Consider the following 16268-nt stretch of genomic DNA (forward strand, 5'->3'; position numbering starts at 1 on the left):
TATAGTATATAGTCATAAAAAAAACGATCCAAAAATCTTACAAAATCACCTTTGTATGAAAACGCAACTCACCCCAAATACGAGGGACTATGGGGTGGGGTGGGATTTCCTGTTTATCGTCAAAGTTATGAAATGGAACTACCCAAAATAAAATAAAATACAAACGTCCGGAACACTTATTATTAGGCATCGGAGTTTTTGTCGCATGGTAAGACTAATAGCAAGTTATGGAGTCGACATTTGCCATAAATGTAAACTCTTATTCATACTCATACTCATTTATTTAATTTATCTTAAAATGCCTTTAGAGCGGTCGGTCGTGTATATTATCTTAGTCGAATTATATAAAAAAATATTTTTCTATTACATTATGAATTCATAACTTCAACTCATGAATCTAGTATAACTGGATTGGGCATGAGTGGTGGGGATAACTGACTGAACGGGATAGTCTTATGTATCTTTCAGTAGGAGTAGCAGCGAAAGCGCTATTATTGTTTGTCCTTGTCACAGTCTCACATTTTTCTTTATTCCCCACCATAAATTAGTATGGATGATTGGTCGAATCTATTTGTTGCCCACCATAACAATTCGCATTGCGACGCTATGATTGGTCAAATTTATATGTTTTATTCCTCACGGAGGCACGCGTAGACCACTTCTATAGGATGCTACCTTCTATGCTTCAACTATTTTAACATACAACTATACAAACTACATCGCTGCGAAAGTCCTAATGTCATGTAGGTACTGACCGCTGATAAAATTGATTAGTATTTGTCATGTGTCAAACACTGGTGATTGCAAACGTAGTAGTTATTTATATCTGTATGTGGTAAATACGTTGAGGAATATTCCATAATTAATTATTATGCCTAACCCAGAAATAGCTGCAATTTTGGCATGGATAGAGCCATACAACGATTTACAATATGACTATGAAAAATCTGCTATAGTGTGCTTGAGTTGTGAAGTACAACTCGCCCAATTGAAACATACATTTATTGCAACAAATGAGGTTTAATAAATTAAACTTATATACGTAGTAACTATTTAGTAATCTGTTCTCATATTAAATAAAATTAATCATGAGTATGAGTATGAATAAGAGTTTACATTTATGGCAAATGTCGACTCCATAGCTTGCTATTAGTCTTACCATGCGATAAAAACTCCGATGCCTGCTTATTATATACACCATTCAGTTTGCGTATCTATGTAAAAATAAAATGTTATCGAGGTTTGAAAGTTAGTTTTGGACCTACTCATCCCATTTTACGGTACTTAAAACACCGCGCCACAAAATGATGCATAAAAAGAAATACTTAAAGCCAAATATAAGCTAAGAATATAAAACAAACGATCAAATAAAGATGCTCTAAACGTAACATAACATACAACATCCGCTTTATCCAGCACGAGTACGTTTCTTAAGACATTTAGGACTTTTATTTACCTGTGCTGTTTGATCCCGAGTTACTGTACAGGCCTAAAACAGAATTTAAAGACACTTTGAAATATTAAAACACTGTAATATTATAAGCAATCAGAAACTATATTGCAGTGAAAAAGTGCTATAAATAGTGATTTCATTCAGCATTCATTAAATTAGTGCTAAAAAGCAAAAACCTCTAATTGCCAGCAAGCGGTTTAAATTCTTTGAAGCGATTTGAAAACGGAAAATGGAAAGTCCATTAGCGTTCCCGTGCCTATAACCCGATTGTTGTTGATGATCCAATTTTTCGATCCGATGTTCTCTCATGGCTCGTTTATTTTAATCCACGATATTATTTTTATTATGCAATGCGAAATATACATTCAAACGTACCTAACATACGCATCCAATCCTACGCATCCAATCCTGTTCGTATTACAGTATGATTATTATGAACGATATTTCAATATGGCTATTAAAAGCAAATTGAACATGCTAATTTATTTTAATTTTACAAAATGAAATGCTTAGCAGTTTCAGCTAAGGGAGATTAAATATTATTTTCATGTTATTTATTTAGGAAGTTTGTTTCATTGTTAGCTATTTTATAATAAACGCCTGTGAAGCTGTAATAAATATTTGAAAGCTTTCATGCTACCGGATTTTACTGCAGCTGCTGTAGAATTTTGTAACTTTATGTCAGACGTGAGAAAGGTTCTGTCGAATCCTATTTCGGTTAGGTGGATTACATATTTACTTTTAAGTCAAAACCGCATAATAAGAAATTAAATTAAATGTTTGGTTCAAAAATCTATTAAGATTATTAACCTATTATTACGTTAGAACTATTCTCTTTATCTTAAACCATTTTGAACAAATATAATCTTATTTTTTTTATGTATTATTATTCAATATTTTTACAACCATTATATGCAAAGATGTAATTTCCACCCTTATTCAAATGCATTTAAAGTAATTTTAAAGTATGCATTTATTTATGGGTTTATGAATTAACAAAATGCATCCATTTCAAAGTGTTCAAATTCTGGTGTGCAAGCTGTAAATATCGAAATGCTTTTAAGGTTTTTAACGTTTGACGGTAAGTGTTTGTGGAACACATCACCCCCGGGCGTGTTGCCAAGTCCCCGCACCACGAGGTTTTCTATTAAAACCTGATAGTGTCTACAGATTAGTGACAAAAAGAATAAATATTTTAGCAAGATTCGTTTTCGCCATAAAAATAACGCGGTACCTGTTTTCGGGATAAGTTGCATGTCTGGAAGGAACTAGATTCTTTGTGTAACCACTTCAGCTTTATGGTCTAGCTATTTTACTGGATTTTTATTGAAATCTATTATACTCTAGTAGCTTTCAGTTTCAATTTTAGGTTAATATGTTATATCATATAGGGCATTTACGATTTTAAAAACAAATGTTTAATGTTACCAAGCTTTTAAAATAACGTTTTAGTTCCTAGCTTACCTTATTCAAATACAAATTTTAAAGCACTAGTGCTGTTTACGCAGCGCAAGCGAGCTGTTTGCGAAGTTGGTAAATGTTACATTCAACGCTCTAAATACACACTTATATAAAGGTTTATATCTACAACAGATTTTTGAGGATCCAGGAACTTTTAGTGTGACATAAATAAAGAAGTATTACTAGTATAGCATTTCCGTTAATATCAAAAATAACTTGAAAGAAATCAGCACTAGTTGAATTAGGAAGCACGGAAACCAAAAACGAACGGGTGAATTTCCTATCAGAATGGAGAAGTATCGATACAGCAAAAATAGAAAAGAACGCTTTCCAAATGGTAGATCAATTCTGTTTTAACTGGTTTTAATCTTATTTTGATATGACCTCAATCGTGAGCATCAAATGAGCGTTAGTGCCTCACGCTGATTTGTGCTAACGAAATGCAATCAGGGTTATAACCGCGAAAATCGAAGTTCGTCAATTGCGGGCATTTTTCTCTGTCACTCTAATTACGTCTTAATGAGAGTAAAAGAGAAAGATCCCCGCAATTTGCGAAAATCGGTTTTCGCGGTAGCCCCCAGGCGCTATCTCATAAGGAATTTCGCTCGCGCCTATTGGTACGCATGAGATGCCTGATGACATGACTCAAAGTCGTGTCAAAACTATACCGAATTTGTTAAATCAGAATCCTTTAGCATTCCTATCCTAGCCTTTATGCATTTTGAGTCAGGTGGAAGCTTGCGCACGTGGTACCGGAATTTATTTTCAGCCATGTTTTATCCTAATATCTTGTGGTTGTTTCAGGGTTTCCGGGGTTTTTTGCCCCTTTTTGGCCAATTCCGCAAACAGTTTGGGAAAAATAGTGACCGCATAGTCCTTTATGGCCAGATGTGAATGATGTTAATAGTATTGCAAGAATTATTTTATTAGTAAGTTGAGATGGAAAAAGTTGTTCTGTGTATTTAAAATAAATTATCAAAAGTGTATATCGTCAGGTGACAAGCAAAACTCACTAATTACCACCACTACTAATTCCTAGCCATAGTGAACCATATTTGTACTAAAAGAAGGTTGATTTTTGTGTTAACATTTTTTAGTAATTAATGAGTTTTGCTTGTCAACTGACGATAAACACAATAAAAACCTTATTATTCATTATCATATATTGCCATTTATTGGTGGTCATTTATTAATGTGTAAATTTTATGTAAGTCCGAGTATCGTAATAGTCTATTAAAAATATATGCAAAGGATATTTTAATCTGAATCCCAACTCAAATGAATTCAGTTGTGTAAAACACATTATTTACATTGATTTATGTATATTGTGTACAATCTACTCGTAGATCTAAAGGCATGTACACAATTAAGCTGTCCTGCATGTGACAAGCTCAGCGGCAGCGCGACAATTTAATTAACCGTCATTTTGCAACATGAATAGAGAAATGAGACAATTATACTGTAATTGATATGAATCCGCAGTCTAAGCTTTTCTGTTAGACGTTACTTTAATTTAACAAGTGTTGGGAAACCAGCCGGGCTAGCACGATTGGCGCGACAGTATCTCGCCGCGAGATAGACTACCAGTTCCTCTTTAATAATACAGTTAGAAGGGTGAGATACTGTCGCGCAAATCATGTGCTAGGCCTACAAGAGGTGTAATTTTAATGTGTAAAGGCCATTCAGAGCCAGGCCAACCGCGAAAAACGAAACCTAAGTTTATTTAGCTGCCTCTGTATCGCTCAAATATGTATAGTAAGAGCGGTAGAGAGGCAGACAACAAAATCTCTATTGCTATAATACGGTATCGTTTTATCTATTGCTACAGGTAACGACTTTTTTACTTTTTTTAACGGTAAAATGATTATGATTATAACCAAGCAAATCTTAGAAGACTAAAATTATACGTATATATCATTCAGCAAGTTAGTTTATATGGCAGTAACTATTAAACATGAATCACCTTTATAGAAAGGCATTTTAAACCAATTTTTATTGTTTCCATCTGACTTTGATTTATAGACAACACAATGGAATGGGTGATTATTTTCAAAATAATCGTAAAACGAATTTTAAGCTTGATGGCTATAAACTATCCCCACCTATTAAACACGACACGACAATTTTATTATTAAAAAACCCTTTAAGATTTTGTTCACAGTGAACATTTTCCATTAAAATGCTTTGAAGAACTTTTAAGCTTCTAGGAAAAACAGCTTATTCAATAAAGTAGCTTTGCATTAAAAAGTTTCTTATTTATTTGTAGCAATGCTTAAAGAAATCTGTTATTAAAGTTTGTAATAAGCCCAGCAGCAGTTCAAAGTGCACTCTAGGGCTGCGGTCGTACTGCAGACGCCGCACGCAGCCGACAACGTCACGTCGCACGCAGCGTCTGAATGGTGTTGGCGGGGGGACGCCGCACGCAGCGAGCGAATACGACCACTCCCGAGCATTCTCGAACACACCATTCAGACGCTGCGTGCGACGTGACGTTGTCGGCTGCGTGCGGCGTCTGCAGTACGACCGCAGCCTAGTACTATTGTTGTTTGTTTATTACTTCTTGCTTCATTCATATTAAAGCCTGGATACTAATGGAACAGTAAAGTTATCATTGATCAAGTCAAAGTCAAAATATACTTTATTCATGTAGGCCTAGCAACAAGCACTTATGAATCGTAACATAATTATATATTATCTTAAGCTAATTATCAGAGCGATTTATTGATGTTATTATTCCATAATAATATTGGATTATTAAACAAATCAAATTTAACACAAATTTAAGCATTTCACAAAAGGATCGTCCAACATGAAAAAAAATTGTATAAAAAATACTGATCTAGAATGTTTCTAAAAAAAAATCTAAATCATCGATATTAAACTTTCGTGAGACATATTTTAAACTGTTTGAAGGGCCCGAAACATATCGCCAATAGCGACTAAAAATTCAAGTGAGTGAAACCGTTGTCGTATAAACAGTTTAAAAATCTAACTGTCAAATAAATAAATAAAAACCGGCCAAGTGCAAGTCGGACTCGCGCACGGAGGGTTCCGCATCATTAACCAAAACATAGACCAAACATCAAAAAATAGACCAAAAAAATCGTGTTTGTTGTATGGGAGCCCCCCTTAAATATTTATTTTATTTTATTTTTAGTATTTGTTGTTATAGCGGCAACAGAGATACATCATTTGTGAAAATTTCAACTGTCTGGCTATCGCGGTTCATGAGATACAGCCTGGTGACAGACGGACGGACGGACGGACGGACGGACAGCGAAGTCTTAGTAATAGGGTCCCGTTTTTTACCCTTTGGGTACGGAACCCTAAAAAAAAACAAAGAAGTACATACATCGGAATATCAATTCCTCATCATTAATCAAATATAGGTACCTAAATCTTTTGAATTGTGCAGTAAGTTTGTAATTTTTTACCACAGATATAGTAAATGGAAATTATCTATTTAACCTTTCGTATGTGTGTCGCGGTCTTACATCGTGGCTCCAAACTTCGTTTGTGTCATGTAAAGCAGAAACAAACTATTCTCGAAAAAGAAACAAAAAAAATCTGGGGATTAACTTAATCCTTTTTATAAAGACTGTAAGGGTTTCATTTCTCCTTTTTTTGGCTATTGAACCCTAAAATGTATAGATTTACATAAATATATTACGCTAGAATCTTTCATAGACTGGTACCTATAGTGACATTTTATGATGAAATCGGTGTTCATGAAAGATCGATTAGTTGATAAAATATCTCCACTTGTAGAGTGAACTGCAAAATTGAATGAATTCATTGATATAAAGTCGCCATCATGTAGTATATTACACAAGAGAAAACAATACAAAGATAATTATGGAGTTGGACTAACGATAATCTGAAGAGAAGCACAGCCTCATTTCGGTAACGTTTTAGCGTAGAAACAAGTTAAAATGAAAACATAACCTAATTCAAATTTTATTAACTTGACAGATCAGATACTAAATGCCCTCATAAAATCATAACAACATTCATAGGGTTTCCCGCTTAAATAACTCATAACGAAGGCAAAGGAATGATTTTGCAAAACTCCGCAAAAATCGCTTGTAACTTTTATCGTTAACGTCTCATAAGCTGCGGTTTTGCTTCTGGATGCAAATTTTATTCAAAATGGGGCATCTATGCAAACCAGGATGAGAAATGTTTATAAAGTCGCTCTAACGTTTTGCAATCTGGCTAAGTGTCCTCACTTAGCGGTCACGCGACTGGTTATTTTTTATAGTATTTTAAGTTTAACGCTGGATATTGTGGGTCATTATTTCACCGAATTGTTTTTATAAAATGAATAGGGAATGAATTATGCACATTCTTACACAAATACCAATGATTTATTACCATTAAAAATCAACGTAACTTGGTCTTTTTATTAGTAATGTTATTTAGGAAAATAGTGTGCGCAGCTTGGATAGTTTTTAACCTAAATAAAGGTAAATTACAATTTGGGTGTGATTAGCTACAACATACATAGACTATGATTGATCATGGCACGTTTATATCGCATATTTTTTCAACATTAAGGGTAAGTACTACTCACTTACATTAGGCATATCGCCGCTATACTTACTCAACCTCGTATCTGCAACACTCATTTGATGACAAAAACACCCGTATTCCGAATTAAAGAAAAGCGACATTTCCATCAAATGATTGTTGCAGATATGAGGTTGAGTAAGTATAGCGACGATATAAAAGTAACCCTTATAATACAGGCAATAGCACAAGTAAATACGACGATTGTCAAATAAAAATCTAGACATACTTATTTCGATATTGATAGTGGTTTAAATCTGTCACCCGTGGCACAGAATAAATAATAGTACTAAGTACAGAAGACTCACTCTCTAACAAAACGCGTCTGTTACGATCAGCACAGATATGGTCGCTAGGTGGCGACAGCACCACGCGCGGCTTATGGCTTTCCCCAAAATTGGGGCCGAACGGATGTACTTTTAGCTAACTGTAGCAAAGGGACGAAATCGCGGAGTGAGACACGCCTGCCCGTGGGCAAACACATGTTTTCAAATCTTAGTTGCAGTGATACATAAACCTTTTTAATTTGGTTTTAAACATTCTTTACTATAATGAAAATTAATTGCAAATTGACCTTAGTTATTTGTAACTGCATCATGTTTCTCAAGGTTATCGCTTAATTAGTTGCAAATACATTAACGCAGCGCAAGAAAAATATTGCAAGAAAACCGTTATCCTCGACCATTATAGGTATCGGTTTTGGGAGAAAATGACGCGCGATTACAATAATACGGGCCCCATTCTTCTGAGCACCGTATTAGGGCACATATCGAACGAGATTCTTCATGGTTTATCTCAATACATCATTCAATATTATCACCCGAACGTTGGCATCGTTCACATTATTATTCACAGTAACCTTCGTAACGCCCATTTCTGTAATTGAAAATTCTTATCAATCTATATCTATATGCAGTCTTTTGTATATGAAAAAATTAAAACGGGATAATTTACAGTTTTAGATACAACACAATACCGATTTTGTTTAGAAGACTGGTAAATATAATTTAAGTAGGTATGGCTCATATATTATTTTTTTTCCTTTCTGCGATTATTATGTATGTTAACATTATGTACTCATTAAAGAACCTCCAGGTCTGTTTCTTAAGTATGTTAAGTACTACATTGTACAAAAATCCATTTGTATTATGTGACTGTTTGTGTTCTAAAAAAAGATTTTCAATAAAGGACTTTTGGATTTATTTGACTAATTACAGATGGCTGATGTCAAAATAATCCTAACGGTTATGATAATAATTATATTATTACATAATAATGTGTAATTATTAGTATGTGTCTCCTGTATTCTCACGCGACAGGCGCACCTAGCAACGAAACTTTGAATTAAAGGAATGAACTTATTCTTAAAACGCTATTGCCAGATTAAATAAAAAATAACATTAACACTGTTTCGGATTAACTAACGTAGATACGCCATATCGACAAATCATGACATAACGTTACTGTAACTGTAACGTTACGTGGCTGTGCCAAAGATTTGTGATGCCAAGAGAGCTAGACCCATTGAGGTATATACAAGAGATGACATCTCGAACAAAATGTTTCCGCACCTCAGAGAAGTGCATGCACTTCTTTGCTTTTAGTACGTCACCGACCACTGACGAGATGCTACACATGTACAGAAAATTGAAAAAAAAAATTAAAAATTAAAAAATGCCTTCGTGCGTGTTAAAAAGTTGCAACAATAGCACAAGAAAATATAATAAAAGGGATGGAATAACATTTCACCGGTAAGCAATGGAATAACTGTTGATTTACTATTATTTAGTTTTCAAAGTAAATGTTTGGTCGTAGAAAAACTATTGTATGCAACGTTGTTTAACTGAGTCAAAAAATACTCGTGGCGTCTTTATTAACAATTTTCGGCTTCGCATGCATGCATGCACTTCTCTGAGGTGCGGAAACATGCTGTTCGAGATGTCGTCTCTTGTTATATACCTCAATGGCCAGACCCAACCAAGTCGTGTGAATATTCAAGAGTTACACCCAGTAAAATATGCACGTCATTTCCATGACCGCGTTTTTGTCTAAGGTCGATTCGATTATGGCTCGAGTAAACATAGTAACAGTTTGAAATACTTAGTCGATTAGTGCCTAAGGAAGTAATGGAGAGTATAAAGGAATATACTCAAAATATTATACCTTCCTTAAGTATAAATAATTGTATGACAAGTACAAAAAGAAAATGTAAAATAGTATTTCTTGAAACAAATTAAACTTTTGCGGTCTTATAGTAGTAGTGCTACAGAAACTGAGTATGAAAATACTTTATTCAAATAGCGTTAACCTTTGTTGACTTTACAAAGTTATCACACATGAAAGGCCAACCCCGATTTCCAGACAAATTAGTTTGTCCTAGGCAAAACTGGTTTATCCCACGCGTGTCAAAATATAATAGTTTTTACACGTCTGCCCAAGGAGGACTGTGATGTTTTGCCCGGAATAATCAAGTTTCTTTTTTTTTTGTTTTTTAGGCAGAAAAGTATTCCTTATATTTGATAAATACCGTATGATTTTTGTACCATAATGATTATCTAATATAGCACTAGGTACAAAAATAATACCTATTTAAGTGTTTAGTATTAAAAACCTTATGTTTATAGTTTGAATATTGAATGTATTCGTCAAAACATTATATCACATGTCCTTGCACACACGTAATATCGTAATGGATCCACTGGGACCTGGTTTTCATTACCATTTCGCAATTAACGTACAAAAAAAGCCAATTATTCACGGCCAACAGGAACTAAACCAACATTTTAATTTATTTAATTCAATACTCATCACCGCGTTGTCAATGATTTAAGCGAGTGTAAAATTTTATTCCGAGGGTCCAAAAACCGTTCAATTCATCAACTTTTTCATGTCGACACGAAAGTGTGTCAGAACTGCGTAATAATCGTCAAAGTTAATAGCGGCAGTACAAATAAAAGCCTTAGGGCTCAGCGCCGGAGCGTACGCTATACGGTTGATACTCGTGTATTTGTTTCCGCTGCGAGCAGCAACTTTATTTCTCTTCGTTCGCTTAAAAAGACGTATGTCGCTGTGAAAATGATTGGCACTTACATCGTTTTCAGTGGGCAGAATTTCCAGGCTTATGTATTTATGTTTATATTTGTCTTGCACTCTCGCTGTCTTGGAACTCTTGTCCCGTATTTGAGCCATTTCCAACTTGTTCCGTACTTATAGTCGTTATTTTTTTGTTTGTGTGTTTACAAACATTTATTTTTAAATGTCCATAAATCGCTTTCATGGGTCTGGATATCTAAAGAGACTATTTTAGTTACCAATCATTTTGTTTTAGAAATATACTCCATCTCGAAATTTGAAAAGAAAAAAGATTCATATAGCATACTTTCCTACATTTGTATTTTGAGCCATAAATAATATTAGCTGCGCTGTATTAAAAAAAGATTCATATAGCATACTTTCCTACATTTGTATTTGAGCCATAAATAATATTAGCTGCGCTGTATTAAAAAAAGATTCATATAGCATACTTTCCTACATTTGTATTTTGAGCCATAAATAATATTAGCTGCGCTGTATTAAAAAAAGATTCATATAGCATACTTTCCTACATTTGTATTTTGAGCCATAAATAATATTAGCTGCGCTGTATTGCTTCTGTTAATACATTCTGAGCCAGCGTGCGCTACGCTCTACGAGCGAGCGTAGCCGATAACAACGGAAAAAACAGTTTTTAGCGAAAATCACCTACGAAAAGACAAGCCGTTTAGCGGGTCGCTGGCAGTGAATTAGTTTAGAAAAATCTATGTAAATGTAGCTAAATAATTCAGTTAGTAAGCTAGCTCAGCATAAAGCAATTTTTTAGAGTTATTTAACATATATTTCTGTCTGAAGTTAGTGTTCAGTAAATACCTTCATGATAAAACGATCGTTAATGGAATTAAAAATAAGAGATGTGTTTGTTACGAACCCATAGAATTACTGAACGCTCAGCGAGGAAAACAAATGAAGTAAAAGTGAAATTCACATCAATTCTCTGGTCGAAATACTGCCTTAATCAGTACAGTAGGTACCTAATTCCTTCCCATCAGACGGTTCGTCTGCTCGTTTTTTGACTATCATACTAAAAAATGTAGTAACCGTATAAAAAAGGTACAAGTCTATAAAAAACATACGATGAACATTATAAAACTCAACTGAAATAAATGTCATATCCTCAGAAAAAGTGACCCAAGCCTCTAGTGCCCCAGGCTGGAATCGAACCAGTGTCCTCTGCTATCGCGGCAGGTGCCTGTTAATATTTTCTGAAAATAATTTAATTTGTTCTAGTATGTATTATAAAACTCGTTAAATGTTATATTTTTGTATAGTTTTGACACAAAATTTATTGGAGTTATCATAGAAAATTGTACCATAAAATTAATTTCCGCTGCTTTTATAAAGCGAAGCGTAACTTCCGCGCCCCTCTGTTACTAACATTTTACTAAAATCTTTCTCTTTTAGTTAGAACCGCATAAAATTTGATTACACGCTCGAGAAATATGAGCTATATTCCTTCATTCGCTCGTGAGTGGATGGAACAAAGAAAACTTTCGACATTATGCCCGTGTTATTATATCGAGTATCGTGCAACTTTATCGTGCATGTTAAACATTAAATCTGAGGCTTCGTACAATCTAATCATATGGCTATACGTGCAGTATTTTGAACACACTTATATTAACTGCACCATGAAAAAAAAATGCAGGTATTTATTCCGTTAAGAGTGTCGTCACTGTGACTATTCATCGATGGATCTTATAATATGCCTTTTGTAATAAGGTTTACCGATCGAACAGTGTAGGCCAATGGTAGCAAATAACCTAATGTTGCAACTGAAATCTACAAAAACAGTTTTTTTAAGAAATTTATACTTTGTGTAAGTAATGAGTTTCTGCAATACGAAATATTACCTCATTTTTCTCTTAAATTTACCTACTCTTAAAATTTGAATTCCCTCGAAGATTTTACATAACGCAGATTTGCTGACGAGAAGCTGTTTCCGATTCAACGAACTGCACGCGAAATATTATATTCCCGTTCGAAAGCTTTCACGGACATTATCCCGGATTGAGTTGCTTCAACAACCCTTTTAGTTGGGTGTACAGTTTCCATCATTGCTGCGCTTTGTGTATTAGCTTGGGTTCCTAGAATGCGATAGAAGATAATCGATTTTCTTAACAAACAGGCGAAGAACGTGGAGTAGCATAGCTAGTTTGGCTTAAGTTAGTTCAGTATCGACCCTTGGGTTCGAAGCATCCGATTAAAATGTGGCTTTCCATCGCAGAAAGGTCCTTATGCTTCAAGTACGATAAAGTCCTTTCCGTCTGAAATTCCAACAGAAAATCCTGATAGAAAGGTCCTTATTGCACGTGAAGCTTAAGGACCCTTCTCTATGGAAAGCCACAAATGTATTCAACATTTATGCTTGATGGGAGACGTTTATTGCACTGGGCTAGTTTAAAATTACTTTTGGCGGTTGCTACTGTTCTATGGTATTAAGTTATTATGGAAGGCTGGCTAACGAAAGTGCTTTATGTTTTTATGTTCGGTCGTACAACGTGCAACTGAGCGTCCATATAACCCAACTAGCTGTTGCCCGCGACTTCGTACGCGTGGATTTGTATATTGGTGTGGTTCTACATTAGCTTAGAACATTATGCAGCAAAATATTGCAGTAGGGCGGTTAATCATTTGTTAATTATTAATATTATACAACGCATGAGACTTGTCTATCACAATCTACGAAGTTTCTAGCCCCTGACTAAATAAAATTGTTCTCGATATAATCCCTCTCAACCCCCTTAGAATAATTTTTTGTCCTCTATTTAATAAAACCTACTACCTAACCTCCTGTTTACGAAGTTTGAAGTAAATAAAATTAAACCCTATATAAACTTTGAACTCCTTTTTAACCATTTATGGGGATGAATTTTTAAAAACGCTGAAATTACTTTTCTTGTATTCTAATAATATGCCTATGTACAAAGATTCAAGCCCTGTTCTCACAAAAATGTTTGAACTCCATACAAACTTTCAACCCCTTTTTCACCACCTTGAGATATGAATTTTCAAAAACGCTGAATTTTTTTTTTCCGTTTTAAAATAATACCTTTTTACTAAGTTTCAAGTTCCTAGCTTAAAATAAAATTTGAACCCCGTACAAACTTTCAACCCCCTTTTAACCCTATTAGGGGATAAATTTTACAAAACGCTGAAATTACTTTTCCTGTCTTCTAATAATATCCCCAAATACAAAGATTCAAGTCCCGCGCTCGAAAAAATGTTTGATATCCATACAAACTTTCAACCCCTTTTTCACCACCTTAGGGGATGAATTTTCAAAAACGCTGAAATTAACTTTCATGTATTTAAATTTAATATCTTTTTGCAAATTTTCAAGTTCCTACCTTAAAATAAAATTTGCTCCCCAAGACGAACTTTCATCGCCTTTTTAACTCCCTTAGGGGTTAAATTTCCAAAAACGTTGCAATTACTTTATTTTGTAATCGGGTATTATGACTTTCTAAGAAGTTTCAAAGCATTTGTTTGGATTCAAACTTTCAACCCCTTTTTAACCCTGTTAGGGGATGAATTTTCTGTAATTAATTTTCCTGTCTTTGAATAATATCCTCAAATACAAAGATTCAAGTCCCGCGTTCGAAAAAATGTTTGGTATCCATACAAATTTTCAACCCCTTTTTCACCACCTTAAGGAATGTATTTTCAAAAACGCTGAAATTAGTTTTCTTGTATTTTAATAATATATCTTTTTACGAAGTTTCAACTACCTAGCTTAAAATAAAATTTGAATCCCATACAAACTTTCAACCCCTTTTTAACCCTGTTAGGGGATGAATTTTACAAAACGCTGAAATAACTTGTATTGTCTTCTAATAATATCCCCAAATACAAAGATTCAAGTCCTGCGCTCGAAAAAATGTTTGATATCCATACAAACTTTCAACCCTTTTTTCACCACCTTAGGGGAGAAATTTTCAAAAACTCTGAAATTAGTATTCTTGTATTTAAATTTAATATCTATTTGCAAAGTTTCAAGTTCCTAGCTTAAAATGAAATTTGCACCCCAAGACGAACTTTCATCCCCTTTTTAACCCCCTTAGGGGTTGAATTTCTAAAAACGTCGCAATTACTTTATTTTGTAATCGGCTATTATGCCTTTCTAAGAAGTTTCAAAGCATTTGTAATAGATTCAAACTTTCAACCCCTTTTTAACCCTATTAGGGGATGAATTTTCAAAAACGCTGAAATTACTTTTCCTGTCTTATAATAATATCCCCATATACAAAGTTTCAAGTCCTACACTCACAAAAATATTTGATATCCATACAAACTTTCAACCCCTTTTTCACCACCTTGGGGGATGAATTTTCGAAAACGATGAAATTAGTTTTCTTGTTTTTTAATATAACACTTTTACAAATTTTGAAATTCCTAGCTTAAAATAAAACTTGTACCCCATACAACCTTTCATCCCCTTTTTAACCCCCTTAGGGGTTGAATTTTTCAAAATCGCTTCTTATCTCTTGTACACTTTATAAATGCAACCTAGTGTGCAAATTTCAACTTTCTAGCTTTTGTAGTTTCGGCTCTGCGTTGATGAATCAGTCAGTCAGTCAGGACACTTGCATTTATATATATATAGATTACTACAGCCTGGCATAATACATTGAAGTAAGGAGCCTGGCTATTTGCTTACACTGTACCTAGTGTGTACCTTCACTCTACAGGCGGCGCGACTCACGTCTTAAGAAAAGGAGTTTTATTTTTATTCAGCTTAAGAACTCAAAATCAGCTTTTGGCACTCACACGGTAACATACCCAGTAATTATTTATACCGCTGAAGTGGAAACTTATAATATTTAAGTTACCTCGTCAAATTGCTGTAAGTTGTTAATAAAATACAGTCATGTTTGAATTTTTGTTAGGTACATAAACATTTATTGTAATATTTCTCTCACCTAAAGTGAACGTTTAAAGTACACGACTCTTCATAAGTAATGGTTTTATCCTCGACTTATATTGGCTGCCTTGGGTGCAGCGGGTTGTGTTTTATGCTCCCGTTGTTTAATGTTCTAAATTTAAATTGCATTTTTATCATTTAACGTTAAATCTATATGACACAAATTTATAAATTTACGAACTAACTACAGTTGAATAGGTACCTAACGGCCAGAACTGTTAGACATACAGTAATTATCGATCGATTCCAGTACATTGGATATCTACTCAATACCCAAAGTGTTCAAGCTAGTGTAAACAATAACATGATATACTTAAGTACCTACACGATTATAAAGCTATTATAGCACCACTGTTGATATAACTAGATTAAATATAATTATTAATAAACTAAGAATCAAGATTTCTAGATCTATGCATTTAAAAACTTTGACGTTTTGAGACTCATTATTTTTACTAACAATAAAGTGAAAAAGAGTTATAAAAACATTGCGTACATTTTACTTAACGGCGCAAAAACGGTCAGAATTTGAATTAAATGGAAAGTAAAATTTAGTATGCCAATTCAATTTCTGGCAGAGGCTAGAGTAGAATAAAGATATCACATTCAGCTTCTTTGATAGCAAACCTATGCTACGCTTGATAAAGCACTAGCTAGAATGCGAAAAAGTGCTTCACGAACACGCTTTTGCCATTTCTTTCAATCTTTTACGCGCAATTGATTCAACAATGCTGCAAGCAGTCGTAAAATCACAGTCTTATGATCGAC

The 16268-nt window shown here is 34.2% G+C and overlaps 1 protein-coding gene across 8 annotated transcripts in view; it reads right to left on the reverse strand.

Moving 5' to 3' along the window:
- Nucleotides 1–16268, reverse strand: part of LOC134656249 (small conductance calcium-activated potassium channel protein) — a 278759-nt gene that overhangs the window by 141195 nt on the left and 121296 nt on the right. For all 8 annotated transcript variants that reach the window (XM_063511759.1, XM_063511758.1, XM_063511757.1 and 5 more), the window contains exon 4: nucleotides 1457–1489. In XM_063511759.1, the coding sequence (XP_063367829.1) occupies nucleotides 1457–1489 (33 nt within the window). The remainder of the gene's footprint in view (nucleotides 1–1456; nucleotides 1490–16268) is intronic.

This window comes from Cydia amplana, chromosome 18 (genome assembly GCF_948474715.1).
Source record: "Cydia amplana chromosome 18, ilCydAmpl1.1, whole genome shotgun sequence".
In the NCBI taxonomy this organism is placed as follows: domain Eukaryota; kingdom Metazoa; phylum Arthropoda; class Insecta; order Lepidoptera; family Tortricidae; genus Cydia; species Cydia amplana.